Below are 27,079 nucleotides of genomic sequence, written 5' to 3' on the forward strand. Positions count from 1 at the left end.
TGACCCAGGAAGGGAGCCACCTGTACAGAGTGGGCTCCAGCAGTGGGTCTTAGACTTGAGTGGGCATCAGAATCACCTGGAAGGCTCTTTAAACTAAGGCTTGCTGGCCCTACTCCCATAGTTTCTGATTCATTTAGTCTGGGGTGAGGTTTGAGATTTTTGCATTTCTAAGTTCCCACGTGCTGCTGCTGCTGCTTCTGGTTTGGGGACTACACTTTGAGAACCACTGGGCTGCAGGTAACTGGCCAGTGGGCATTTAGGTGCTGTAGATACATTGAAAGCTGAGCTTGTTATGTGGTCACTCTGTTAGACACTGCTTGAAATGCATTTTGAAAATACTGAATTTAGTATCTCAAGGATATTTCCTGCTGAAGTCCAGGAGTCTTTGTTACATGTACTTGAAGGAGAATAAGTTGTGAAAGTAACAGTTATAAACATATTATAGATAGTCTAATAATATAGAATTGGCTAAGGTATGTGAAAGTGCTTTTATAAAATGTTAGATGAATGTTGTCACACTGAAAAAATATTTTAAATAACTTCGTTTTTAAGATTAAACATCATAATGGAGTATAAAATAGCATAACTTAGATTTCTCATCTCAATGTGCTGTTTACTGTATGTATTTTTCTCTTTCTCCTCCAGGCTGCTGACTTGAGTAAACCAATAGATAAAAGGATATACAAAGGAACACAGCCTACTTGTCATGACTTCAACCACCTAACAGCCACAGCAGAAAGTGTCTCTCTCCTAGTGGGCTTTTCCGCAGGCCAAGTCCAGCTTATAGACCCAATCAAAAAAGAAACTAGCAAACTTTTTAATGAGGAAGTAAGTAGCACCCCGTCTTAGCTGTTAAGAATCCCTTTAAGAGTTGATACATTCTCACCGAGGTTAGTGGGCCTTATTTTGCACTTCAGGCTAAGCCCATTTTTTATTCGCCCAGCCCTCCTACCTAGTATGCCCAAGTTTAAATGTGGTGGATAAATTTGTTGACCTTACCTGTTCTTCCTTGGGGTAACTGTTTTGTGCATTTTTATGGAGCATGCTCAGGTGTCTATAACAGTTGTTTTAAAACTCTTCTATAATGGAGATAGGGACAGTACTGTAACTCGGTATTTATAATTTAAATAAGAAAATATAGAATTCCAAAGTTGGTTTACATCACCAGAACATTTCATGCAGATCAAAGAACTTGATGACATTTCCTTAGGCTGCTTAAATTGTAGCTAAAGCTTCTGTATGTGTGTTTGACAGTTATTTGGCTAAGGAGTACTTCACTTGCTCTTGAAAATAGTTGCTGTAAACTCACCTTTGACATAGTTAGAAATTCTGGCACTTAAAGTTTGGTCACATGACATAGCTTTTGCCAGTGTTGTAGTATGTACTGGGGTTTCTAGTATCTTCAATTTCATTCTGGAAAGAGCCTGAGATATCTGAGCTGTCTGTTCAGGAACATGTCAGGGCTGTTAAATGTGGCATATAGAAATTGCCAAGTAGATTATATTTTTTAAAGCTGTTGGAGCATCTTTCAGCCTCAAGTATTGCTATTTCATATTTAATGTTCTTCCTCCTCTGTTTCAGTATGACTTTTCTACCAAGTGGGAAAGATAAGGTAGGCTTGCTGAGTTAGAAACCCTGGGTTCCAGTCTCTACTTGGGACCTTGCCGCTGAGGTGCAAGGGTCAGGCTATGTAGGACCCCCTCCCTTTTGCATTGTTGCATGGTTTGAACATCATTAACTTGGAACAAAAACACATTATAGAATATGGTTTTTAAGAAATAATTTTGTTTGGGGAAGAAAGTTCAAATTGACAAATAAATGGCAGTTAAAATTTGGATTCTTCTGCAGTCGTGGTGCTTGCTATCCATGCAAATCAGCGTCCACCCAGGGTGCTCCTGTCTGACCTCGCCAGTGGGTTTGATAAGATCTTAGGAACCATGCCGTCTCTTCTAGTTTCCTCTCAGTTGACTGGAAATAAAACTTGCCATCTGGACTGACACACTGTAGAGGAAAAGTATTTAATCCCATTTTGCATTAAAAAAAAGTGAAGCAGAAAATATTTTATTTACCTAGATGTTTTGTTAGTATCATCTGAGGAAGTGATTTCTGAGTAGCTGGATGATTATTTTTTTGGTGCTGGGTTGCGGGAGCAGCACACAAAATTGGCCTCCTGTGCACTGTTAGCAGAAATTGTGAATTTGGAATCATTGTGGGTTTTTATTGTTTAGGTAAGGGAGAGTGTGATTGAGGGGGCAGGGATTGGAGCCATGTACAGGGCTGTTAGTAAACAAGACCCGGAGGCAGCCCTGGCCGAGGATGGTACAGAATGCCGCTTAGAGAACAAGAAAGTTTTGTGTGTCGTGGCAGGGGGAGGGCAGGGAGTTGGAGACCACACGTCCCCAGAGTTTCAGGGCTCTGGGAGCACCCAGGCTGCGTCAGCCAGAACTATCGCTGCCCTGGTGACTGGGAGTTGCAGGCTGGAAGGCAGCTCCTCATTCTTCATGATTTAAGCATGAGTTTTCTCATACTCATTTTACATTTTATTTGAAAAATTGCTATTTAGAATGCTAGGACTGTGTGTGGTTTAATGCCAGCTTGGCATTTACAGCTTGAGGCTGAAATTGATTGCCCTTCATAGTAAGGAAATTCTCTGGCCGTGTGGATACATTTTTATCAGATTTTGGTCAGAATGTCTAAGAGCAAGAGTCACTGGAGGTTTGTTCCTTAGAGAGTGCCAGGAATGGTGGTGGAGTAGTCATCGTGTCGTGCTTTGCTATGGTGTGAGATTTACAGGTTTCAAGGCACTTTTACCTGTGGCCTCTATGGGGAGGGTGGGCAGTTATACCCATTTTACAGATGAGGATATAGTCAAAGAGCACGTAAGTGAATTGTCCAGATCAGGTCGCAAGTTGATGACAGAGTTGGAACCAGAATTAATCCAGAAACTCTTATTGGTTACAGGCCCTACCATGCATGGTTGCCAGATCAGCTCTTGCCCTTCTGGGAGCTCACAGTTTAGTAAGGATGGAGAGAGAGTACTGGGCATGTGTCAGCATAGCGATATGAACAAAATACCAAGGGGTAGCTGCCGCAGGAATTCTTCAGTATGCATCACATAACATAAGGTTTTTAAAAATGTTAAGTTCACTGGGGGAGTTCCAAGAAATGCTTTCAGAAAGTGACATTTGATCTGGGTCTTAAAGGGTACATAGTCGTTAGAGGAGGGTAAGGAAGGCCTTCAGAGCTGGAGGAACAACTGGGCATGTGAAAGAACGTCCAGGAACAGCTTGGCCACATCACAGTGTGGGACTTGGAGTGGCAGGGTTCGAAGCTGGAAAGATCAATTGGAAGCAGCTTGTACTATAAAAGCCCTTTCATGTCACGTGAAGAAATTTGGAGCTGACACTGGAGGATGTTGGGGAGCCTTTGGCCTTTTAATCAAGGGAGTGACAGGATCAACTGTGTTTTTAGAACTCTTGTCAGCACTTGTGGAAGGTGGATTGGAATGAAGACAGACAGGATGAAGGTAGCAAGACCAGTGAGGAGGCTCTAGTAACTGTCCAGGTGAGAGCTGAGGGCTTGAACTGGAGTTGTGGCCATTGTTTAATTCATTCAGGACCTGACTTCCTGCCACATGCCCAGCACTGGGTCTGCGGCAGCAGCAAAACCTGCCTTCCTATGGCCCCTCAGGAGGGAAGAGAGGTGATAGCACCACCCAGACACACTGGTGACCACAGATGGTGACACTCTGTGATGTCAGAGGCAAGAGAGCAGGCCTGAGAAAGGGAGAGAATCACAGGGGTCTACTGTATTTATTTATGAGACAGAGTCTTACTCTGTCACCCAGGCTGGAGTGCAGTGGCGCAGTCTTGGCTCACTGCAGCCTTCACCTCCTGGGTTCAAGCTATTCTTGTGCCTCACCCACCCAAGTAGCTGGGATTACAGGCTACCACGCCTGACTAATTTTTGTATTTTTAGTAGAGACGGGATTTCACCATGTTGGCCAGGCTGGTCTGGAACTCCTGGCTTCAAGTGATCCACCCACCTCAGCTTCCCAAAGTGCTGGAATTATAGGCATGAGCCACCACGCCTGGCCAACACAGAGGTCTACTTTAAACTGGGAGTCAGAGGACATCTCGCAGGAAGTGGTGTGTTTTAAGCTGAGCCTCATGTGAGAAGAAGGCCAACCAGGTAAGGATCTGGAGATGGAGCATTCCTGCAAAAGGAATAGCTGATGAGGGCCCTTGAGACCAAGGAAACTGAAAGAAGGACAGTTTACCTGGGGAAGGTGGCATGAAGTAAGGGCGTGAGAGTGGAGGGCCACATCACTTAGGGCCTGATCCAGATTTGTTTCTTAGCCTGAAGTATGGGATTCCTTAGAAGGGAGCAGGTGCACAAGGCAGGCAGATTGGTGTTTTTGAAAGGTACCCTGGCTGCTTTTTGGAGACTGAATTGGAGAGATGTATTAATACATCAGGTTTCTGGGTGTCTCTTGCTGTGTTGGATAAGACTGGGAAAGGAGCAGTTGTCAGGGAATGGAGGGGAAGATCAGAGGTTCTGGTCTGTACTTGCTAAGTTTGAGAGACCTGTAGATAGTGGGATGTATGGATCTGGAGCACTAAACTAGGGGTCACAATTTGGCATTTGTCAGCATAGAAATAGTAATCACATCCTTGAGATTAGATGAAAGAGTCTTCGGAGAGATGATGACAAGAACAAAGAAGGCCTGGGACTGAGGCCTGATTATACTCCAAGATTCTGGCCATCTCAGCTACTGTTTTCAAAGGGGCACTTAACACACGGTTAATTACTACGACATTTACAACTTCACAGCCCAGAATGCTGAGGGCTCAGACACCAGCTCTGCCACTTTCTGCTTGCAGGATGATGAGGGTCTCACCTCTCCGCCTGGGTTGGAAAATGGGTGGGAACAGCACCCACCTGAGAGGTCTGTGATGAGGCTCATGAGTGAGTTCAGGCAGGGTGTTTGTGAAGGGCCTGAAGAGCCAGCCTTGGTGCGTGCTCAGCAACGTGGAGGTTGAGAGAAACTCAGAGGCTTCCTTTGCCGGGAGGAGTGGTGTTGGAAGGAAAGGCTTCCGTGGGAGGTGAGATACCAACAGTTTTGAAAGATAAATAATTAATTTTCTAGGACAAGATGGTAGGAGCATGGCGACCCAGGCAGAGACTCAACATGTGTGAGGCCGAGGGTTGGCCCGCTGGTCACAATGACAGCAATGTGGCCTTTCAGTCTTCCTCACCAGAACACCTCTCAGACCCACGTGTTACCACATGTGCACACACCTGCACACAGCAAATCCCCAGCATCAGTTACTCTGGCCTTTGCCTCCTTTCTGGTGCCTGGTACATGAAAATATAATAAATGTTGGGATGGACAGATGAATGGAATGGAATTATAAATTTCAGAAATCCACCTGAGATGAACATAGATGAAAAATTCCCATCTGGGAACAAGTATATTTTAAAAGGTGATTTTCCCCATCAATTAAAAATTGTGTGCATTTAAAGTGCTTGTTGATAGAAAAATTGGGAAATAGAGAAGTACAAAGAAGGTAGGAAAGCATCACCTCTAAACCGTGATGCTCACTGTTGACTTTCAGTCTATGATTGTTTTCAATGAGGGGACACCATAGGGCTCACGCCTTCCACCTCCACATCTGGCCGCTGATCAGGTCAGCCCAGTGAGCATGGGCAGGCCCTGCCCTCTTCCCGCTCCCTGGGACTGTCCCCTGTCACACTGGAGGTCCTTGCTGGTGCATCTGTTCAAGACCCGAAGAAAGTTGAATGCCCAGTCCTTTCTTGCCCCTCTCAGGAAATCGTCCCCAGCTCCCTGAAGTCTCTGCTTTCCCGAGTCTTCCAGAGTAGATTTTGGGTTTCTGTTTGTAGCATTCTGTACGTATGATGCCCTTGAAAATGTCTAATGGGCCATTATTGAAAGTATCTTGGCGCACGGTTCATCTGACAAGCTCCCAGATCGTGGAGTGTGTCGTCGTCATCAGAGCTGCCTGCAGAGGAGAGTCACCAGTCACATTCAGCCCGCTGTGGTGAAGCACCCCGGAGGGATGAGGAGTTTACTTTTTTAATTTTTCTGTGGAGTGTGTGTGTGTGTGTGTTTGTGTGTGTTGTGTTCACTCTGCTCTGTTTTGAAGTTTGCTTTTTGTAACTAGTGGTTATATATTTGGGGAGGAAGAATTACAAAGGGACAGTTCCTATATGGTGATGAATGCAACCTTGTTGTCTTTGTAAAAATCCTGACTTTGGAGTGTATTCACAGAATAGTAACTTTAAAGGATTTTCAAGTTTGTGTTAATTGTTGGCTGAAATATAAAATGTTAAAGAACTTGGCATTTGGCTTCTTTTGTTACTGACACGATACCCTCTGCTGTTGCCCTTCTCCTCTCGCAGGCTGTGAGGCTGAGGCAGACACACTGGGTAGGCCTCACGTCTCCTTGTGGCATTTAGATCCAGTCTTACTGAAGGGATGCTGAAGAGGAGATGGCCCTGACTCCTGGGGTGTGGAGGGACACTGCTGCTAGCCCAGGCTGGGTGGCCCATCCTGTCAGCTGCAGGTGCCTCCCAGGCGTGGGGTAAAGCTGAGCAGTGTTCTGTCTATTCTTATACAAAGGAATGGTCTGCACAGTTTGTTAGTTTTGTTTCTGTTGCTTTTCTAATCGAAGGAAGGAAATGAGCCCGTAATGATCTACTCCTTAAAGCTTGAACAGAGATAAAATGACATCCGATCCCCTCTTAACGTGGCTTTGAAATACCCTTTCCTAATACTTCCTGAGCCCTCTTCAAATGCCTTTACATAATCAGAGCCTCTAGTTGCCATTTTTGCTTGTGGTTGCATTACGGCTTTTCTAGCAGCTGCTGTGGTTTTTGAATTGTCTCAGTATTTTTGTTATAAATTTATATCTGCATTTTGAAATGCAGATCCACTCACCCCCAAACTAATTTTTGTTTTTTGCTTATCATATTGATAGTAATGAAAAAGAAAAAGAAGTGCCTTAGAAAGCATCAGTGTGAGTTGCTTTCACAAAATGACACTTTGATGTGGTTATAGACTTATTTTTATTCTTGTTTCATTTTAACTAGTCTAGTGTGTTTAGAAAATCTTGTCTGTTGATGGCATTTGGGATGGTAGTGTTTTCGTTGTTTGTGTGATTTTTCTTTGTATTCATTTCTGAAGTGGCGCGGTCCGTTTGCCTTGCAGAGCTGGAAGTATGGGGAGGGCCACGCTGAGCGTTTGGTGGAGACATGGAGCCTGTATCTCCACAGAGCACTGGCCCAGAGCAGGTGTCTTGATGTACACAGAAATGTGTCCATATTTTGTTTTGCTTTTAAGGTTTATTTGCATTTTGGGTTTTTCATTTTTATGAAAGTGGTTATTAAGAATGGGCCTTGGAGCGTTTTGGAGTTGGACACTATTGGAGAGCCCTGTGGCCAGGCCAGCTGCTTTGCCAGCACCTCTGTTACTTCCCCTGCCTTCCCTCCCTCTCCTCGCTGAGCATCTGCCCTGCCCGTCACTCAGCGTATCCCTGCCCTGGAGGGGCTGCGACTGGGACTGCTGCTCTCCTCCACTGCTTCCCACCAGAGCCTTCCTGCCTCTGCCTGTCTCTGTTCCCCAGCTCCTCCTTTCCGGCCCAGGGAGCAGGTCCCTCCCCGTCCCCCTCTCCTGGATCTCACCTTCCTCCACCAGGCACCTGCCCTGCACCCTCCTCCCCTACGGTGTCCCTTTGCTCTCAGCACCTTCTCTGCCCAACCCTGCTTCCCTGTGCTCTCTCCTAAGGACCACCCCCTCCCTGCACACTCCATCCCTCTTGGGCTCAGCTTCCTCCAGTCTCAGAGGCCTGTCCTTTGAGGCTCTGGCCCCTATGGCAGCTCCTTCCTCTTCTGCCTGCTCTCCTCATGGCACTTCTGGGTTGTTTGCTTGGATTTTCCTTCTGCTTTCCTAGTTTTTGTCCTGTGCCGTGTACGGAGGTGTGTTTTTGTTTGTCTGTCTGTTTGTTTGTTTTTGAGATGGAGTCTCACTCTGTCACCCAGGCTGGAGTGCAGTGGCGCTATCTCGGCTCACTGCAAACCTCCGCCTCCCGGGTTCCTGCCATTCTCCTGCCTCAATCTCCCAAGTAGCTGGGACTACAGGCGCCCGCCACCACGCCCAGCTGATTTTTTGGGTTTTTAGTAGAGACGGGGTTTTACCGTGTTCGCCAGGATGGTCTCGATCTCCTGACCTTGTGATCCGCCCCCGCCCTGGCCTCCCAAAGTACTGGGATTACAGGTGTGAGCCACCGCGCCTGGCCTGTATGGAGGTTTTTCCCAGAGTTTCACACGCTCTTCCTCCGCTGCACCTGCTTCCTTGGAGATATTTATTTATTTATTTATTTATTTATTTATTTCAGAGACAGAGTCTCGTTCTGTCACCCAGGCTGGAGTACAGTGGTGTGATCATAACTCACTGCAGCCTTGACCTGGGCTCAAGTTATCCTCCTTGGAGATCTGAGGATGTTACTCTTCGCAGCCAATTTCTGTGACATTTGTGGTCATATTTATTAGCTGCAGACCTTTCTAGCTGCACACTGGGCAAAACCCAGGGTCTTTACACACCCCCGCTTTCCGTCTTGCCCACCACCCAGCCACATTCTGCCACACTGCCCCTGGTCAAGTTTAAGACCTCTTTGCCCATGACATGGGCAGTTGTCATAGCCTCCTAACTGTCATAGCCTCCTCATCACCCCCAGCCCACCTTGCATTCTGCACCTACTGCTGGGGGATTTCATGTTATTCTGCCACTTCCCTTTCTAGAAACTGTCTGTGCCTCCACCGTCTGCAGCAGCATCTCCAGTAGAAATACAGTGCCAGCCACGTGTGCAAGTTTAAATTTTCTAATTATCACATTAAAAAAGTAAAACGAGGTGAAATTAATTTTAAGAAAATATTTTATTATATCTATATACTATTATATATGGATAGTATATCTATATACTATATACTATATACTATCCAAAATACTATTTCAGTGTATAACCAGTATAAAAACTATAAATGAGATCATTGACATTCTTTTTTTCATACCACAGTTTAGAACCCTGTGTATGTTTACACTGACAGCACATTCCACTTGAGACCAGTGCTGCGGGACTGGGCAGTGCAAGCGTCAGGGGTCCCAGCCAAAGCCCTTTAGCTTCAGACTTCACAGCCACAGCCTGAGTCCCAGCTCACAACTCCAGACCAAATCCCCCTCCCTGCTCATGTGCTGCAGCCGGGACAGATGCCACACATGGCCTGGGACCCCACCCCCTTGGCCTGCTGCATTGGCTGGGCTTTTCCTTGGAGCATGGCCCCTGGTACTCCTGCCACTCCTACCTCTCTGCCCACCCCCGAAACCCCATCCCTCCAGAGGGACGAGAGTTCTGCCTTGGGTATTTTTCAACATCCTCATCCAGATCAAGGCCCCATTGACATTGGAGAATTCAAGCTCAACGGGGAATTCCATTACTTAACATTGAGCGCTGACTAAGATTTTCTTTTTAACTAGACTTTTTTCTAAAAAATATACCTTATAGTGCAGAAACTGGACTGCATAATTTTTATTCTTATATTAATTAAATGTTCTAGGTATTTCTTTTTCTTAATTTGAAAAACAGGAGAAAAATGCATTCTGTTCTCTTCCTCTTTTGTTAAACCCAATCCAAATAAGCCAGAGTCACGTAAGTTCAATGACTGTGCTTCCCACGCTGGCCTGGGGTCTGAGACAGGCTGGTGCCCTGTTCGTGAGAACGCTTGCGAGTGGCCCTGCAGGCTGGTCTTCGGAGCCAGGTGATGTGTGTCTGTGGAGCGGGAGAAGCATGCTCGCGCTGGGGTCTGATGGGCCCATCTGTTCCCCTGGCACTGCTTCTGCTGTGTCTCTCCACCTCGGAGCCATTGAAGTTGTTCTCTGTGGGGGTACACCTCCCCAAACATCCTGTCAGCCTGATATTTGCTTTCTGTCCTTCTGTCTTGCTCCGTTGTCCACTACCAGCAGAGGAAGAGGCCTTTCTTGGCCGTCCTGTTCAACATTGAAATCACTAAAGTCCCCTCCTCCCCAGCACTTTCTCTTCTCTCCCTGGTTGGTTTTTCTCCACAGCACTTATCATCATCAGATCACATACATTCCACTTGTCTTCTCTTCCCACTTGAGCCTCAATTTCATGAGGGAAAGATGCCTGTTTTAATTTATGTTGTATCAGTGCCTGGCATATGGTATGCACTCAATACTGGATGGATGGATGGATGGTTGGTGGATGGGTGGGTGGATGGGACTTCGGCCAAGTTTCTTGACCTGTGTAAGTTTCTATTTTCTCATGGATAATATGGCAACAATCCCTACCTTCCTGTAGGGAGATAGGCACGATGGCATTTCCATTTTCCTTGTGAGGCAATTTGCTGACATCTGTAAAAATCATAAATGTATGGATCTTTTGGCTCAGTTACTCCACTGGGAGTTTATCCTGTAGGTGCATTACTCACACATGTGAGAAGTGCGTGTGTGCAAGGGCATTCATTGCTACATAGATGTCCATCAGGGGGCACTTCCACAGTAAACCACAGTTTATCAAACAGTGGAATACTCTGCAGCCTTGGAGAAGAGTGAGTGTGCTGTCTTTGTGCGCATACAGACTGATGTACAAATACACTAGGAGGCTGGGCATGGTGGCTCATGCCCTTAATCCCAGCACTTTGAGAAGCCAAGGCAGGAGGATTGCTTTGCTTCCGAAGCCAGGAGTTTGCGACCAGCCTGGACAACATAGCAACACCCTGTATTTACAAAAAAAAAGGAAATATTTTTAATCAGCTGGGTGTGGTGACACTCACCTGTAGCACCAGCTACTCAGGAGGCCAAGGTGGGAGGATTGCTTCAGCCTGGGAGGTCAAGGCTGCAGTGAGCTGTGATTGCACCACTGCACTCCAGCCTCGGTGACAGAGCGAGACCCTGTCTCAAAAAAAAAAAAAAAAAAAAAAGATATGGAATGAGAATGAGAAAGCAGAGGTGAGACAGTGCATAGTATGCTTCCTTTGGTGTGAAAAAGAGTGGATAAATGCATATTCGTAGTTGCCTTGTACACACACAAAGACACTCTGGAGAGAGAGATGAGAAGCTAGTACAGTGACTCAGGACAGAGGGGCTGGAATGGAGGAGAAGAATGTGAGTGAGGCTTTCTACTGTATACTTTCATGTGAATTATTAATGTATTACCTATTCACACAAAAAACATATCTTGCAAAGTCATGTTGAGGCTTAGAGAGCATGGGTGTAAGCCTCTGCCAGTGGCTGGCACCCACAGTAGACACCGATGGGAAGTGAAGGCCAGCACCGCTGCTGTTGCTGCCCACAGACATTGATGTCTGCCTGCCACTCCCCCTGATACTGCTGAGACACGGCGCCCCCAGAGCAGCACACATTTTCCCTGCTGTCAAGTACATGATTGACAGAGAAAACCAGTGGGTAAGGCAAGTGAGAAACCCTTACCACAAAGTAGGTGGATCCAAGGTCCTTTTTTTGGTCTGCGGTTGCTTAAACTGGTGTGCTCAGTCCACCATTGCCAGTGTGTAACAGTAATGTTTAATTAGGCTCACAGAGGAGGACTGAAGTAAATTGGCACAGGATATTATCTGTAAGTTACATCCACGTGTCTACTTAGGGTAGTCTCAGTGCACCTTTTTTTTTTTTTTTTTTTTTTGAGACGGAGTCTGACTTTGTTGCCCAGGCTGGAATGCAATGACACGGTCTTGGCTCACTGCATGCAACCACTGCCTCCCGGGTTCAAGTGATTCTCTTGCCTCAGCCTCCAGAGCAACTGAGATTACAGTTGTGCGCTACCACGCCCAGCTAATTTTTGTATTTTTAGTAGAGACAGGGTTTCACCATGTTGGCCAGGCTGGTCTCGAACTCCAGACCTAAAGTGATCCACCCTCCTCGGCCTCCCAAAGTGCTGGGATTACAGGCATGAGCCACCATGCCCAGCCACAGTGCAACTTTTTAATACAGGAGTGAAGGTTTTTAATGTGTTTTGTCATTGCAGTAACGTTTATTTTTAATGGTGCTATAACTGTTCATACCTCACCATTGCAAAGCAATACTGTTTTTACTTGATGATATTCATTTTTGAGTTCTCATGCAGTTTTTTGTTGCGTTTTTTAAGGCCCAAAATAAAATTTACTCCTAACCATGCTGCTAGAAGTTTTTATGTCCTTAAATTTCTCCATGCATGGTGAATAGAGTAACAATGAAGTGATCCTAGAAAAACTGGGATTTGATTTGGTTCTGGTGAAATGTAAGGTGCAGGAATTGGGAGCCACTGTACCACAATCAGGACAGCAGTCTGGCTCCCCAGGCCTGAGTTAGCTGGTGTAGGCCTACCTGACAAGGCCAGCGATGGAGTGAGCTGTGGACACCCTTAGACCCTGGGTGATCAGGTACAGTAGTGTTTGTGGAATCAAGAGTGCTGGGGTAGCCTGGGCCCGGTGGGCACAGCAAGGTCTGGCAGAGCTGTGATGGGGGAGTGGAGGCCTCTTAACCCACCGTTAACCATCACCATCATCCTTGCACCTCCCTCTACCACCAAAAAAAAGCCCTGCTCTGGCCATGTAAATTCTCTCTCTAACCCCTTGCTGAACAAGTTGCACAAAGGTCTAATGGAAACCCTGCCAGAGCAGCGCTAGGTTTTTAGGTTGTTGGCATTAGTGCAGGTCAGGTGCTGTTTATAGGTAGGTCACCAGACAGGAGGGTAGAGGCGGGGGATGAAAATATCGGCTGTGTCCCCAAGGCTGGCTTGCAACGTGCCTATTAATTTAAGAGGGCCTGCCATGCCATTTTACAGCAGTAAGCAGGGACACCTGCTGCTGAGTAGCCTTTGCCCAACACATGGTCCCCAGCCCTGAGGCCATATGCTGTGTGGCGTTCAAGCCTCCATTCTTCCTGCCTGGGGTCATTTGTTAGCAACCTGCCTTCTAGGGTCTAATGTTCATGCAGTGAGCTTGCATGGCTCATTAATTTCTTTTCCAGTCGTTCTTTTAAAAATCGGGTCGTCTTATTTCTGTAATTCTCTGTAAAGATGTAGCACACACGGCGGGCACATGGCCTCAAAGCCACCCAGGCAGAAATTGGCATGCTTCTTGGCAGATTCTGCCCCCGTGTGCCCAGTACCCCTCTGGGACTTGAGCCAGGAGCTCCCCACCTGTTAGGTGAAGTGGTGGTGTTCAACTTACCTGGGGCTGCTGGGCTTCTAAAGGGACACTGTGACTGGGGAGATGGTACAGTAGAGAGCATTTGGCAATAGGAGTTTCTAGGTAGAACTTGGGAGTCTTGGAACTTCCGGATGCGTTCTGGTGATGTGATTTTGCGCTCAGATGGTCTAGAAAGGGACCGCCCCTGTGGAAGCCGTTGCACCGGCAATCCCCATCGCAGGATTGATTGGCAAGCAGGGAAAGAGACTTGTGCCTTTGGTGGGGTGGGTTGGGTATTTTTGCCCTTTGTTATTTGGGTTTTAAAGGCAAGACTACTGACATGTGCCTGTTAAAGAAACACGTCGGTCAGGGGTCCAAAGTTAGCATGGAGCAGAGTGATGGTGATGAGACACACACTCCCGAATGAATCGTCAGTGTATCTCTCTCAGTGCCAGCAGAGAGGGTTTCAAGGAGGTGCTTATGGAGAGGCACATGGGGCGGTGCGTGGGAGTGAGGCGGCCTCGGTGGGCCCAGGCTCTGTTTTGGAGTTGTGTGTGCTGCCAGCCGTGGGCTGCGGATTTCACTCCCCACCTTCGAGCCGCCAGAGCAGAGGGGCAGATGGAGCCAGCCCATGACTGACAGTGACAGTAAATGCAGAGAAACCCATTAGGGTGACACAGAGCTCTCCTGGCTGTGAGGACTCAGAGACTTCACCCGCGGGTCATCATAGAGGGGGTGCCACATGTAGATGCAGTGACCCCCAGATTCAGACACTCCTACTGTTAAGGAAGAAAGATCCCAGCAGGGCTGTTCCCTCCGCAGTGAATCCTGGGCCTGGCATAGCGTCTGGCACTTTGTGGCCCCTCTGCAAATATTTGTTGGCTGCCTGACTCCCTCAGCCTCACACCGGTTTTAGAAAGTAATTCTAAATTACTCCAAAAAGGCCAAAATGCTCCTTGCTGGCTTGGCTGACTGCAGGATAAAATGTGGAGGGCCTGGATGGACTTGCCCCTTCCTACCGGGAAGCACACAAGTTTTCTTGCTGGAAAAGTAGACCTTTGAGACTTCTCCGTTGTGCTAACTTATTCTCCTTTGTCTTCACAGAGACTAATAGACAAGTCACGAGTTACCTGTGTCAAATGGGTTCCCGGTTCGGAAAGCCTTTTCCTAGTAGCCCACTCGAGTGGGAACATGTACTTATATAATGTGGAGCACACTTGTGGCACCACAGCCCCCCACTACCAGCTTCTGAAGCAGGGAGAGAGCTTTGCCGTGCACACTTGCAAGAGCAAATCCACGAGGAACCCTCTCCTTAAGTGGACGGTGGGCGAGGGGGCCCTCAACGAGTTTGCTTTCTCCCCAGATGGCAAGTTCTTAGCGTGCGTGAGCCAGGATGGGTTTCTGCGGGTGTTCAACTTTGACTCAGTGGAGCTGCACGGTACGATGAAAAGCTACTTTGGGGGCTTGCTGTGTGTGTGCTGGAGCCCGGATGGCAAGTACATCGTGACAGGTGGCGAGGACGACTTGGTGACAGTCTGGTCCTTTGTAGACTGCCGAGTAATAGCCAGAGGCCACGGGCACAAGTCCTGGGTCAGTGTCGTAGCATTTGACCCTTATACCACTAGTGTAGAAGAAGGTGACCCTATGGAGTTTAGTGGCAGCGACGAGGACTTCCAAGACCTTCTTCATTTTGGCAGAGATCGAGCAAATAGTACACAGTCCCGGCTCTCCAAACGGAACTCTACAGACAGCCGCCCCGTAAGTGTCACGTATCGGTTTGGTTCCGTGGGCCAGGACACACAGCTCTGTTTATGGGACCTTACAGAAGATATCCTTTTCCCTCACCAACCCCTCTCAAGAGCAAGGACACACACAAATGTCATGAATGCCACGAGTCCTCCTGCTGGAAGCAATGGGAACAGTGTTACAACGCCCGGGAACTCTGTGCCACCCCCTCTGCCACGGTCCAACAGCCTTCCACATTCAGCAGTCTCAAATGCTGGCAGCAAAAGCAGTGTCATGGACGGGGCCATTGCTTCTGGGGTCAGCAAATTTGCAACACTTTCACTACATGACCGGAAGGAGAGGCACCACGAGAAAGATCACAAGCGAAATCATAGCATGGGACACATTTCTAGCAAGAGCAGTGACAAACTGAATCTAGTTACCAAAACCAAAACGGACCCTGCTAAAACTTTGGGAACGCCCCTGTGTCCTCGAATGGAAGACGTTCCCTTGTTAGAGCCGCTGATATGTAAAAAGATAGCACATGAAAGACTGACTGTACTAATATTTCTTGAAGACTGTATAGTCACTGCTTGTCAGGAGGGATTTATTTGCACATGGGGAAGGCCTGGTAAAGTGGTAAGTTTTAATCCTTAATGCTGCACCAGATCTAGAACTTGAATAGGTAGTGACTTTTTTTTTCCCGTGGGAGGGGTGGGGTGTACAATGAATGTGAATGACACTTCTTATTCTTAATGTAAATCTAAATGCATCAGAGCCATAATTTTGGATACTGCATGCCATGTAATTCTGAATCATTTGATAATTTACCTTAGAGCATTTAAAAAAATATAATCAAACTAATTGCCAGCCAAGTCAGTCATCCTCCTGGGAGTATATAGAGTCCCAAGGTTAGCGCTCCTGTATTAGACTATTTCAATTTTAGGAAAATCATGACCGTGTGGGGAAACAATGACTTTAAAATGCTGAAATTAAAATTTATGCTTTAACTGGAATATTTTTGCTTAACTACTCAATTAGAATATTGTACACCTGATCAGTGTGTGTTCAGCACAGATGGCCATGAATTGTCATTTATAGTCCAATTTTTTATCTTAATCATAAAATGTTTAGGAATCTATGAAATTTAACTTTAGGAACAAAAAGTTTCGCAGGGTTGATTGATATTATTTTTACATTGTTCTGGCAATCCACAGAAAGAGAAGAGCCTTAATTTTTAAAACCCATTTTAGTCATTTTATGACAATTAAAGTTGTTTAATAAACATCTTTTTTCAAAGAAGCAGTTTGTAGCACTTTGATTGAGATTCTGTGCATAAAATACCCACCTCACTCAGAGCCCGGACAGTTCGTAGGAGCTGCGGGCTGAGGACGCCAACAGCGTTGCAGAAGTGCCTCTTGCCGCATAAGCGAAGACCTTTTATGTCAGACGCACTTTGCTTGTGTGTTTTCCCAACAAGGGAAAAGGAGTTTTTTGGTTTTTTGCTGGGGGGAGGTGCGGTGGGGGAGGGGGATTGGGTCAGAAAGGCACGTGACTCCTCCGCTCTGTGAGACCCCCCCAGGGCTTCTGACTTCTCCCTTACGTGGGCCTTGTTTGGACTTAGTACCCCCCAGAGGAAGCACAAGTGCAGCTTTCCCCTTTCCTTGTTCTTGGATGGCAGCTGTGGCTCCGGGATGACTCTTGGGATGCCGACGCTGGCCATGTGCTTAGGCTTCATCCTCAGTGGCTCCCACCCCGGCGCCGCAGCCCAAGGCCTGGTGGCCTGTGGCTTCCTCGGCAGTGGGAGGCTCTGCTGCTCCCCTGGAGGCCGCAGTCTCACCCTCACTCCCTGCTGCTGCACAGGGAGCTGCTTTTCCAATTCCAGTTTTCACAGTGGGTGAGATGGCCCCGTGAACTCTATGTTCCATGTCAAGATGGTGGTTATCTTCCTTGTTAACTCATTTTGTACATTGAGGTTTTTCTGGTGTGCACACCTGTGTAATGAAATCTAGAGAGAACGATCGCTTACACCGGTTTGCCTAGTGAATGCGGCTCTGCAAAGCGAAGACCTGGTGGCTTGTCTTTCTCCGCAGTGTAAAGACCCTGGTAGCTGGAGAGCCGCTCCCTGTGCTCTTAACGCAGCCCTCCCAGGAAAGCCGGCCCAGGTCCCCAGGCCTGCTTCCCATCAGCAAACATGTCACGGTGGAGCCACCCACCCTGTGCCCATCGTGGGCCTTAACGCAGTGGTTTCTCTTCAGTGTGATGGCACGGCAGCATGCTGCCACCTGGGAACCACAGCAGCCTTCAGGTGCATCTCGCCTGTCTGTGCCTTTCACATCCCTGAGCACTACTTCTAGGAATGTTCGCATCCTCTCTACCTGTGGAATACAGGCCTTTGTTCCTAAAGGTGACCTGATCTAAGGGAGCCATGACAGCCATCCTTGTGGACAGCTTCCGCTTTGGAGGCCAAATTGGGTCATGTGGAGAGATTAGTAATGAACCCTCCATGTGCAATTTTATGCACCTACATAGTTGTAAACATTCAGTTTCAAATGCTTCTGAGGCATTGAGTATGCAGTTTCAAAATTCAGGACTTAGTATTTGGCCTAAATAGAGAGGGGCTGATCCCAGGTAAGTAGCATTTATGGTGACATTATGGCGACCTTGCGGTTCTGAAGGTGTGTCACACGGACAGGGAAGCCGTGGGGGTGTGGCCCGAGTAACCAGCGTGACCGACTGGGTACTCTCTGATTTCTCCCCGCTCTCTGTCATTCTCAGTCGCAGTGGCTGGGATGAAAGAGGAATTACAGGGGTACACTGACTGACAGGTGACTTAGGAGTCATTTGCTGATAGGAACCAGGGGTGGGAGAGGCAAGAGGACGAGGTTGTGTTTCCTTTGAAAACAGCTGTGAAATGTGCTACCTAGTATGGAGGCCTGTGTGCGTCTTCCTCTCCCACCTCCGGTTTTAAACACTATGATATTGTCAGTTTGGGATTGGGGGCTTGATCACAATCTTTTTCTTCCAGTTTTTGCCAAGGAGTGTACTGTCCTTAATGTCTGTCTGGTACCTTGTCTGGGGCCCCTTTATTGTGTCTCTGTGCCCTCCCCAAGGCCCCTCTTGCTGGGTTCAGAGCCCAGTGGAGAGCACTGTGCCAGCCTAGGGAGGGGCTGCCTTTGACTGCATGGCCCGACCCCTGGCTCAGCCCAGGCTGGCCCAGGCCCTGCAGGGTGACACCACTCTGCGTCCACTCTGTCCCTCTGACTGCTGCCCCTTTCTTTGACAGCCGGCAGAGCACTTCTGCAGGCAGGAGGACAGGATGCAAGGTGTTCTCCAAGACCAGAACTAAAGGTGCCCGACAGCTTGAGAAGAGGGCCCTGGAGAGAGGGCGGGGAGGCGCCCTCCTCCTCGGCTGTGCTGCTGAGTAATGGCTCTCGCAGACCTGGGGAGGGCCGGGGAGGGGCGGCAGCGGTGGTTCCTGATGCCAGGTGTGGAAGGTACAACGCGTGCTGCTAACCCTAAGAGAAATTTGGGAAAAATATTTGTATTTTTCTCACCAAACTTTGAGCTTCCTCATTGAAATTTTTCAGTTTTTCAGCCTAAACATTATTATGAGCAAGAATATCTTTTCTAACCTAATCTCTGGAATAAAACACAGCATTTGGCAAGAAGAGGCTGTTAACTACTCAGTCGGCATCACTGTTCCAGCGTGTACCAAACCACGGAGATGAAAAGCTCAGATGAAAGTCAGGTGCATGCTGCGTGGCCGGAGAATCCCGCTCCCACCCGGCACGGGGGTGAGCTGGGCCCTGGGCGGTGTCAGACGCCTTCTGAAGGTGCCAGGCCAGGGCCAGGGGAGCCTCTACTTACCCTACTTGGGTTGGCCTTTTTCACCGGAATTCAAGAAGCCAGGTTTGTGCCGTTACTGTGATGGGGCAGGCTTCCAAACACCACCGGCAGCCCTGGAGCCTTTCTCTGAGGCATTTTTCTTCTTCAGAAGGGGAAATAAAATTCCCCCAGAGGCCTGGAGAAGGGAGCCTTTGGAAAAGCTTGCCTTCTTTTAAAGGCAAATTCATGTGCAGGAGTAGACACTTTACAAATAACCAGTAACCTTGGGGTCGAAATTTGCTTAAATCATGGTAAAGGATCTCATTTCTCTTTTGTGCTGATTGAACCTTCTAGCAATTTGGAAGTGTTCTTCTGTGAACCCTTAACTGGGGACTGAGGGCAAATGCCTTAGAAATGGAGGCGTGGAGAATCAGAAAGGAGCTATCACAATAATTCTTGTCTCACAGGCATTCAGGAATTCTGAGGAAGAATTGCAGTGACAGGACGGGAGTTTTGGCTCTCCACTGGCTGACTTCACCCCCAGGGCCCACCTGGCACGTGGCCAGGCAGCCGTTTCCCCCATTTCCTCCACTTCCTGGGGTTCATTTTAAATATTAAAGAAATTGTGAAGTATGAAATTAGTGCTGAAGTTGCCTGAGTACAAGGTCCTCATCACCTCTTGCCGGGGAGGGAGACATTTCCTTTCTTTGTTGAGCGAGCTCAAAGTGTGAGGAGGAGAAAGCCTAGGGGGTGCGGGCGGCTGGAGAAGGGATCCACGGAAACCCAAGCGCCACCTCATGCATGTGTGACTGCCCAAGGAAGAACTAGAAGCAGTTCACCTGTGGATTTTCTGGGGAAGGATTCATGGAACACAGCGTCTGGCGTCCAGCTCTGTGGGTGAGGGCATGGCGGGGGATCCAGCGGCCCTGCCCTGCCTCCGGCGCCGGTGGATGGGGGAGGGATTAGCCTCTGACTGGGGGGTTGCACCATGAGGGTCGGTGTGCCCCCGGCTGAGGGTTCGCTCCTTAGCAGTGAAGAACGTCCACGTGCGTGGGTAGGGGTCGGGTGACCTGGAGACGCCGCCTCCGGTCTGGTCTGGGTGACAAAGGTGAAGGTTGATAGTCTGCCGCCCTGGCAGCAACCTGCAGGGCCCCCTTGTCTGGAGCACGCCCGTCGCCACGGGCCGACTGGGACTGTCATGTGTTGCTTTAAGTTAACAAGGTGCACACCACAGTGACCCCAAGTGATGTCCCAGAGGGAGGAGACATGAGTCTGGCAGAAGTGAAGTCCGTGGCTTTATATTTAAAAGCACTCTATTCAGCTGTTACCTTTGAAACTCAGAGCCTAGTTACAAACTGTAAGAACGTGCCCTCCGGAAGAGGGCAACTGTCTCTCTGATGTTGATTTTTTTTATTCGTTTCTGCATCTGTTACCCGAACTTTGTGTCATAAATTACTATCCCTTCATTTGAAAGTGTAAAAGAAGAATTTCCTGCATTTTTATCATTTCTGTATACTTGAGTTTATTAAAGATTGTTATGTTAGGCGACACTGTATAAAATTGTATGGGTATTTTGAGTGAAAATCAAAAGTCAAATTCACATGTATTTCCTTTTTTATATTTTCATCTAATTTCTTGACAACTTGAATAAATTTCATAAAGAGCCTTCCTAACATGAAGTATTGGTAAATTAAATTCTTAACTGTTGCAATAATTAATGAAGCTTTAATATCAGTATTGTTATTTTATAATTTTAAGGAAATCATGTTTCTGTTTCACGGCTTTGTTTTTTAGCTGTTCCCTTGTCACTGTCACAGCTAATGAGACTTACTACATTTCCTACATACTTGATATTCTGAAGTACTGTGGGACTGTCCTCTGTATATTGACATTAAATAAACGTGTGTGAGTGAACTGTAAATGTAGATAATTTTCAGTAGTCATTTTCACATCTAAGCTTTAAAAATCCCAGTGAACCAAAACAAGAAAAGTTTTTAAATGTTGTAAAAGTAAGGGCCTTGTGAATGTTTATAGAACAGCCAGCCACCGGAATTGCTCCCTCTGACTTAAGCTGACTGTGTTTCTCATAGTTGGCAGCATACTCGATGAAATGTTCTGCGTCCCAGATCCCGTTTTATGTGGTCCTCTATGCCAGCTCCAGTCCGGGAGGAGGACTGTCGATTGGCGTTTCGGCTGAGCTGTGTAGAGGCTTCTGTTTAGTGAGAATGCTGACATTCTGAAGTCTTCCTGGGCCACGAGCTGGCTTTGGTTACATGGACTCACTATCCCGGATGCTGGACATCCGACCTTCTGTCCAGCCACCCAGCTGGCAGCTGGGAGAGTGGAGAAGGTAGCGGCTGGTAAGCTGCTTTTTTTTTATTTTGCTGTAAGTTCTGGGGTACATGTGCTGACCGTGCAGGTTTGCTACCTAGGTATACATGTGCCATGGTGGTTGCTGCACCCATCAACCTGTCATCTAGGTTTTTTTTTTTTTTTTTTTTTTGAGATGGAGTCTCGCGCTGTCGCCCGGGCTGGAGTGCAGTGGCCGGATCTCAGCTCACTGCAAGCTCCACCTCCCGGGTTTGTGCCATTCTCCTGCCTCAGCCTCCCAAGTAGCTGGGACTACAGGTGCCCGCCACCTCGCCCGGCTAGTTTTTTGTATTTTTTAGTAGAGACGGGGTTTCACTGTGTTAGCCAGGATGGTCTCGATCTCCTGACCTCATGATCCGCCCGTCTCGGCCTCCCAAAGTGCTGGGATTACAGGCTTGAGCCACCGCGCCCCGCCATGTCATCTAGGTTTTAAGGCCCCCGTGCATGAGGTATTTGTCCTAATGCTCTCCCTCCCCTCGCCCCAGGTAGGCTGCTTTCTGTAGGAGCTCTTTTCCTGGCTAGAAGTTCAGTGTTTTCCTCCTCCTCACCTTGAATAGTGTTTGCTTAAGGCTTTGTGCTGGCGTGAGGTTGTCCTGCTGTGGACACCAGGCCCGTCGTCGGTGCAGTTAGCTTCCTACACAGGGCAGTGGGGGACGTTCCATTTGGGATGAGAAGAACTCATGATTTACATTGTCTTACTATGAAATACTGTCCCTCACTCTTGACAGACGATGTGGCTGATCTGAGCTGCGCCCTGGCACCCGCAGGCCTATCCCCCCTGCCTGAGCTGTGACAAGTGAGGGCGAGCTGGCCTGAGACACAACCCTCCACCAGGCCCTTATGCTCCCATTTAATTGTCACTTCCCTGCTGTGTCATGAGACATCCAGGTCCCGCTCAGCTGCCTCTCCATGTTGGCAGCCGGCTGAGTCCTGTGCTCTGCCTCTAGCACGTTCATCGGGCGGGAACTCCCAGAAGCTTCCTATGGTGCTGTCTCTGGAGTGCTGGCTCGGCAGAGCCTCCAGTGCTGAACTGTCTGCACTTTTTGTCTTGAGTCTGGGCTGCCAAAGCAGAGGCAACATTCAGACCTACAGCTCTGAAAAGCGGCCTCCTGGGGCCTGCTGCCCGCCGCCCGCCGCCCGCCACAAGAGTGCTCCAGGGCCCTGTTCTCAGCACTGAACAGGGTGTTTTCGTTGGTGTTTTTTGAGACAGGGTCTCACTCTCTTGCCGAGGCTGGAGTGCAGTAGCATGAACATGGCTCACTGAAGCCTTGACCTCCTGGGCTCAGTGATCCTCCCATCTCAGCCTCTTGAGTAACTGGGACCATAAGCACACACCACTAAACGCAGCTAATTTTTGTATTTTTATTTCCGTAGATGTAGGGTCTTGCCATGTTGCCCCGGCTAGCACCGAGTAGATTTTAAACCCTAAAGACTATTAAGTTGACAGCAAGTTTTTTTTTTTTTTTTTTTTAAGAAAACCATGACATTTTGGTCTTTTAAAAATAACTAGTTTGTACCTTCAAAAAAATAAAAATAGCCAGTTCTCAGCTGGGTGGGATGGCTCACACCTGTAATCTCAGCACTTTGGGAGGCCGAGGCGGGTGGATCACCTGAGCCCAGGAGTTTGAGACCAGCCCAGCCATCATGGCGAAACCCCGTCTGTACTAAAAATACAAAAATTAGCGGGGCCTGGTGGCGTGCGCCTGTAGTTCCAGCTACTTGGGAGGCTGAGGCACCATGAGAATCACTTGAACCCAGGAGGTAGAGCTTGCAGTGAGTTGAGATGGTGCCACTGCACTCCAGCCTGGGCAACAGAGCAAGACTCTGTCTTAAAGAAAAAATAGCCATTTATCCATGTGTGGCTGCTTGTCAGAATTAATGGATTCTGAGCTCAGGGGTCTCTGGAGATGAACAGACCACCTAGAGGCTCTCAGCTCCCCACCACCCCTTCCAGGGTCAGTGGCCTCCAAAACCAGCCTCCCCTTTTAGGTGGGAGGCAGCATGAGCAAAATCCTCCTTGAAGTTACTCAAGCTAGAAAGGCTTTAGGGAGACTAAGTGGGGTCCCTTTTTCCTGCCCCACACAGCAGAGAGGATTGCAGGGCCCAGTGGGTCCCAGGAGCAGGAGGGCCTCCAGTGACAGCCCGGGCCTGTGCTGGTCTCCGTCAGTGAACGGGATCACGATGAAGGCCCCCTAACTTGCACACATTCTCTCTGATGCTTTTCTTCCACCTTCAGATCACAGCGGAGCCCTTAAATGGTTGTGCCCTTCATTTGCGTGGTCTTTCCCCAGATGTCTGAAGAGCACAATCCTTTTCTCTGGGCGGCTTTTCTCATTAGAGGCCAGGTTGAGTGGCATCTAGGGGAAGTGTGGCCCCTTACTGTGACCTGTCAGTGGACAGGTTAAAGCTGGCAGAGGTACATGGTCCACTGCCCAGCTACAACTGAGGTCCCAGGCCAGACTGCGCGGCAAGTCTGGGGCAGAGATGGGTCCCAGCATCCCTGGGCTGTGCCAAGGGTCCCCGGCTCTGTGGCTCACGTGCCACTTGTGTGATCTAAAAACTGGCTTCGCACGCCCTGAATAAACCATGGCTGCTTTCTCCAGGTTTGCTTTGGTTCCTTTCTGTCGTGCTCTGTGTAATGAGAATGGTGGGAGTCTTGCAGGTGAGCAGTTAAGGAGTGTGTTCCGAGCTGGAAGTCCTAGTTCTGAGAGCAGGCTAGCCTGGTCATAGTTCTCATCATTCCTGCACCGTCTCTAAAAAGGTATTGCTTTGCAAATAACATTTAACTCATGTTCTCCCCAGGAGCACCTGCCACAGAGGCCAGCATTGGAGCCTCAGAGGCTACGTGCAGGGCCAAGGCTGGCCTTCTCCCTCTGGGAGACGCCAGTGGAGGTGACCTCCACAGCACCCCGGCCAGCTGGCACCAAGCTCCCGGATGTTGTGGCTGTGTAGAAGCAGATTCTGTCTTGTGGCACTTTGTCCACAATCTCAGGAGAGAAGTGCTAGTCTGCCTGCCTGCCTGCAATAAAACGGGTCCCAGGGCCTGTCTGCGTATCACTTTTGTTTGGGTTGGAAAGGGTGACCTTAGGAGTTGAATGACCAGAGAGGGTTTTGAACAGTCCCAGGTGGATGAGGGATGAGCTGGCGCCCAGCCCACACACTCATCCACATCCCACATTTGTCTCCTTGAGGTTCTGTCTTCTCTGACATTCACAGGCCAGGGGTTGCGGACGTCGGAAGGGGAAGCTCTCCCGGAACCCAGAGCCAGGAGACTGTCCTGGGCCTGACAGAGCTTCAGGACATGTCCTTTCTCTGATGTGGCCAGTGGCCCTCACAGTCCTGTCTTGCTGTCAGAATCTGCAGTCTGAGCAGCACCTGCAGGGGCAGGAACGTGGCCCTGCTGCTTTATTGTAAATTGTTTTGAACCAAAATATTTTTCCTATATATTCTGGTGCGACAAGGCATAATTCTCTTAACTTCGTATTATAAATTAGAATCAAACCCAAACCAAGAGCTGGAGTATTTTCTATCACTTAATTTTGAACTGAAATCTCTACAGGAATGAAACAGTGACTCTGTGGAGAGCCGAGCAGCTGACTAAGTATTAGAGCCAAGGCTTGCCCCGTTCCTCTCACAGCATGGGGGCTGATGGGACGCCGTGCAGATTCTCCCTGGGGAACTCCTTTGCCTGATGGCAACTGGTAAAGCCTGGAGCTGCCAGCTGTCCTGCTTCCAGTGCACAGACAGACCAGCGGCTCCTGCACGCTGCTGAGGACAGGTGAAGTGTGCGTGGGCTCCCCTTGCCAGGTTCTCCATTGGCCAGGCCGGGCCTTGCCCCTTTTCTCCCATGAAAAGGAAGCAGAGAAGGACAGGGTAAAACCACGCTCCCTCCCTGAGGAGCAGGCAGATTGGGGCAGCAGGGTCCCTGTCACTGGGAGTTTGACATGGATAAACATTTGGGCAGTGGATCCCCCACACTTAACAAGCCTCCCACTGTGCTCTCGAGGGAAGCTGCAGCCTGGATCCTCCCACGGGGGCCTAGGTGTCTGCTGCTCGCCTTCCTCTTCTGCCACCTGATAATCTTTAGACTAAATCACAGACTGACAGAAACAAGGTGGCTTTTTTCCATTTAATTTCTTCTGAATGGCATTTCTTCCTCTGCTGCCTCCAGTGTTCCTCACGGCAAAGCGAGTCCATCTCCAGCAAGTGATGGGTGCAAGATGACGGGTTCATTGACTCGCACAAGTCCTCACCTGCCTGCAGGGTGCCAAGGCCCCTTCTCTGCCACCCGGAGGGCTCACTGTGTCGCACCCCCTGCTTCTGGGCATGCCTGGCACTGATGCTAACCCAGGGCCGCAGCAGGCCCAGTACACTCCAGGGCTTGTGCCTGCAGGCCCGTCTCCTGGGGCTTGCTGGGTTCACTGCTGGAGAACTGGAGGCCGGACCCACTGGGTCTTTGCTTCGCCTTCCTGTTAACTCCTATTAGAGACCGCTGTTCTCCCCTTTGCTCTGACAGGCGGGCTCCAGGGAGTCCCTGGTCAAGCACCCTGGGGTCCTCTTGGGTTTTTCACCGGTAGCCAACCTGCTTCCCCAGTGCTCCAGCGTAGGGACCCTGAGTGTTGATCCTGGGCACATTCTCCGCATGGCGATCCATTCTAAAACAATTGTTAACCAGGGCACATTCTCCGCATAGCGATCCATTCTAAAACAATTGTTAACCAGGGCACATTCTCCGCATGGCGATCCATTCTAAGACAATTGTTAACCAGGGCACATTCTCCGCATGGCGATCCGTTCTAAGACAATTGTTAACCAGGGCACATTCTCCGCATGGCGATCCGTTCTAAGACAATTGTTAACCAGGGCACATTCTCCGCATGGCGATCCGTTCTAAGACAATTGTTAACCAGGGCACATTCTCCGCATGGCGATCCGTTCTAAGACAATTGTTAACCAGGGCACATTCTCCGCATGGCGATCCGTTCTAAGACAATTGTTAACCAGGGCACATTCTCCGCATGGCGATCCGTTCTAAGACAATTGTTAACCAGGGCACATTCTCCGCATGGCGATCCGTTCTAAGACAATTGTTAACCAGGGCACATTCTCCGCATGGCGATCCGTTCTAAGACAATTGTTAACCAGGGCACATTCTCCGCATGGCGATCCGTTCTAAAACAATTGTTAACCAGGGCACATTCTCCGCATGGCGATCCGTTCTAAAACAATTGTTAACCAGGGTTGAATGAAAAGGGCTAAGGCCTGCTAATGGGAACCCCCAGTTCCCTGTTCTGCCAGTATGGACTACAGAAGGCGAGCGGAGGGCGGTTGATTGAAGATGTCTCCGGAAGGTGGGCCCAGTGGAGACTGGGACGGTGGAGGGCATGAGGGTGGTTCTAGTTGGCTCCCAGCTGCCACCACAGCTGGCATCAAGGCGTTAGCCAGCAGAAACTGGAGAATGAGTGTAGTGTACATTTGTTTTGTGCTAATGGGAGAATAGGAAGCTACCTGCAACCCTCAGGTTGGGTCGCTTTCTAGGGGCAGGGCTTTGTAGGGACCAGCGGGTGGAAGCAGCGTGTCCCTCGACATCAGGCTCTGGCAGCCTGGTGGCGGCACCACCTCTGCGTCTCAGCACCCGCCCGCCCTTGGGAGTGATGGAAAGCGGCCTCCCGCTCAGTGAGAGGACGTCTAAGGACGGGTGCTGTCCCTCATGGCCGTCACGAGCCACCTACAGCCACTGAGTATGTAAACCGGGGCCAGTCCAACCTGAAATGTGCCATAACGTGTCAACCACACAGCACACCTCTTAGGCTTCTTACCAAAAAAGTCATTAATAAGTTTTGTATTGCTGAATATGTTATGAAACATCCTGAGTTAAAGAAAATATTAAAATTGGCCGGGCGCAGTGGCTCACGCCTGTAATCCCAGCACTTTG

At 48.8% G+C, this 27,079-nt stretch overlaps 1 protein-coding gene across 28 annotated transcripts in view; it reads left to right on the plus strand.

The window, feature by feature from the left end:
• Positions 1 to 27,079, plus strand: part of WDR20 (WD repeat domain 20) — an 89,427-nt gene that overhangs the window by 59,173 nt on the left and 3,175 nt on the right. For 6 of the 28 annotated variants that reach the window (XM_045397646.2, XM_073998253.1, XM_045397642.2 and 3 more), the window contains 3 exons: positions 646 to 828; positions 14,326 to 15,585; positions 18,233 to 20,695. The exons of 1 other annotated variant lie outside the window; for it this stretch is intronic. In XM_045397646.2, the coding sequence (XP_045253581.1) occupies positions 14,413 to 15,585; positions 18,233 to 18,295 (1,236 nt within the window). In that variant the 5' untranslated portion in view covers positions 646 to 828; positions 14,326 to 14,412 and the 3' untranslated portion in view covers positions 18,296 to 20,695. Of the gene's footprint in view, positions 1 to 645; positions 829 to 3,471; positions 3,565 to 5,086; positions 5,106 to 14,325; positions 16,249 to 18,232; positions 20,696 to 27,079 lie in introns of those variants that run through there. 21 more of the 28 variants (XM_065547511.2, XM_045397643.3, XM_045397640.3 and 18 more) reach the window with 13 other exon arrangements.

The sequence above is a fragment of the Macaca fascicularis genome, chromosome 7 (genome assembly GCF_037993035.2).
Source record: "Macaca fascicularis isolate 582-1 chromosome 7, T2T-MFA8v1.1".
Lineage (NCBI taxonomy): Eukaryota > Metazoa > Chordata > Mammalia > Primates > Cercopithecidae > Macaca > Macaca fascicularis.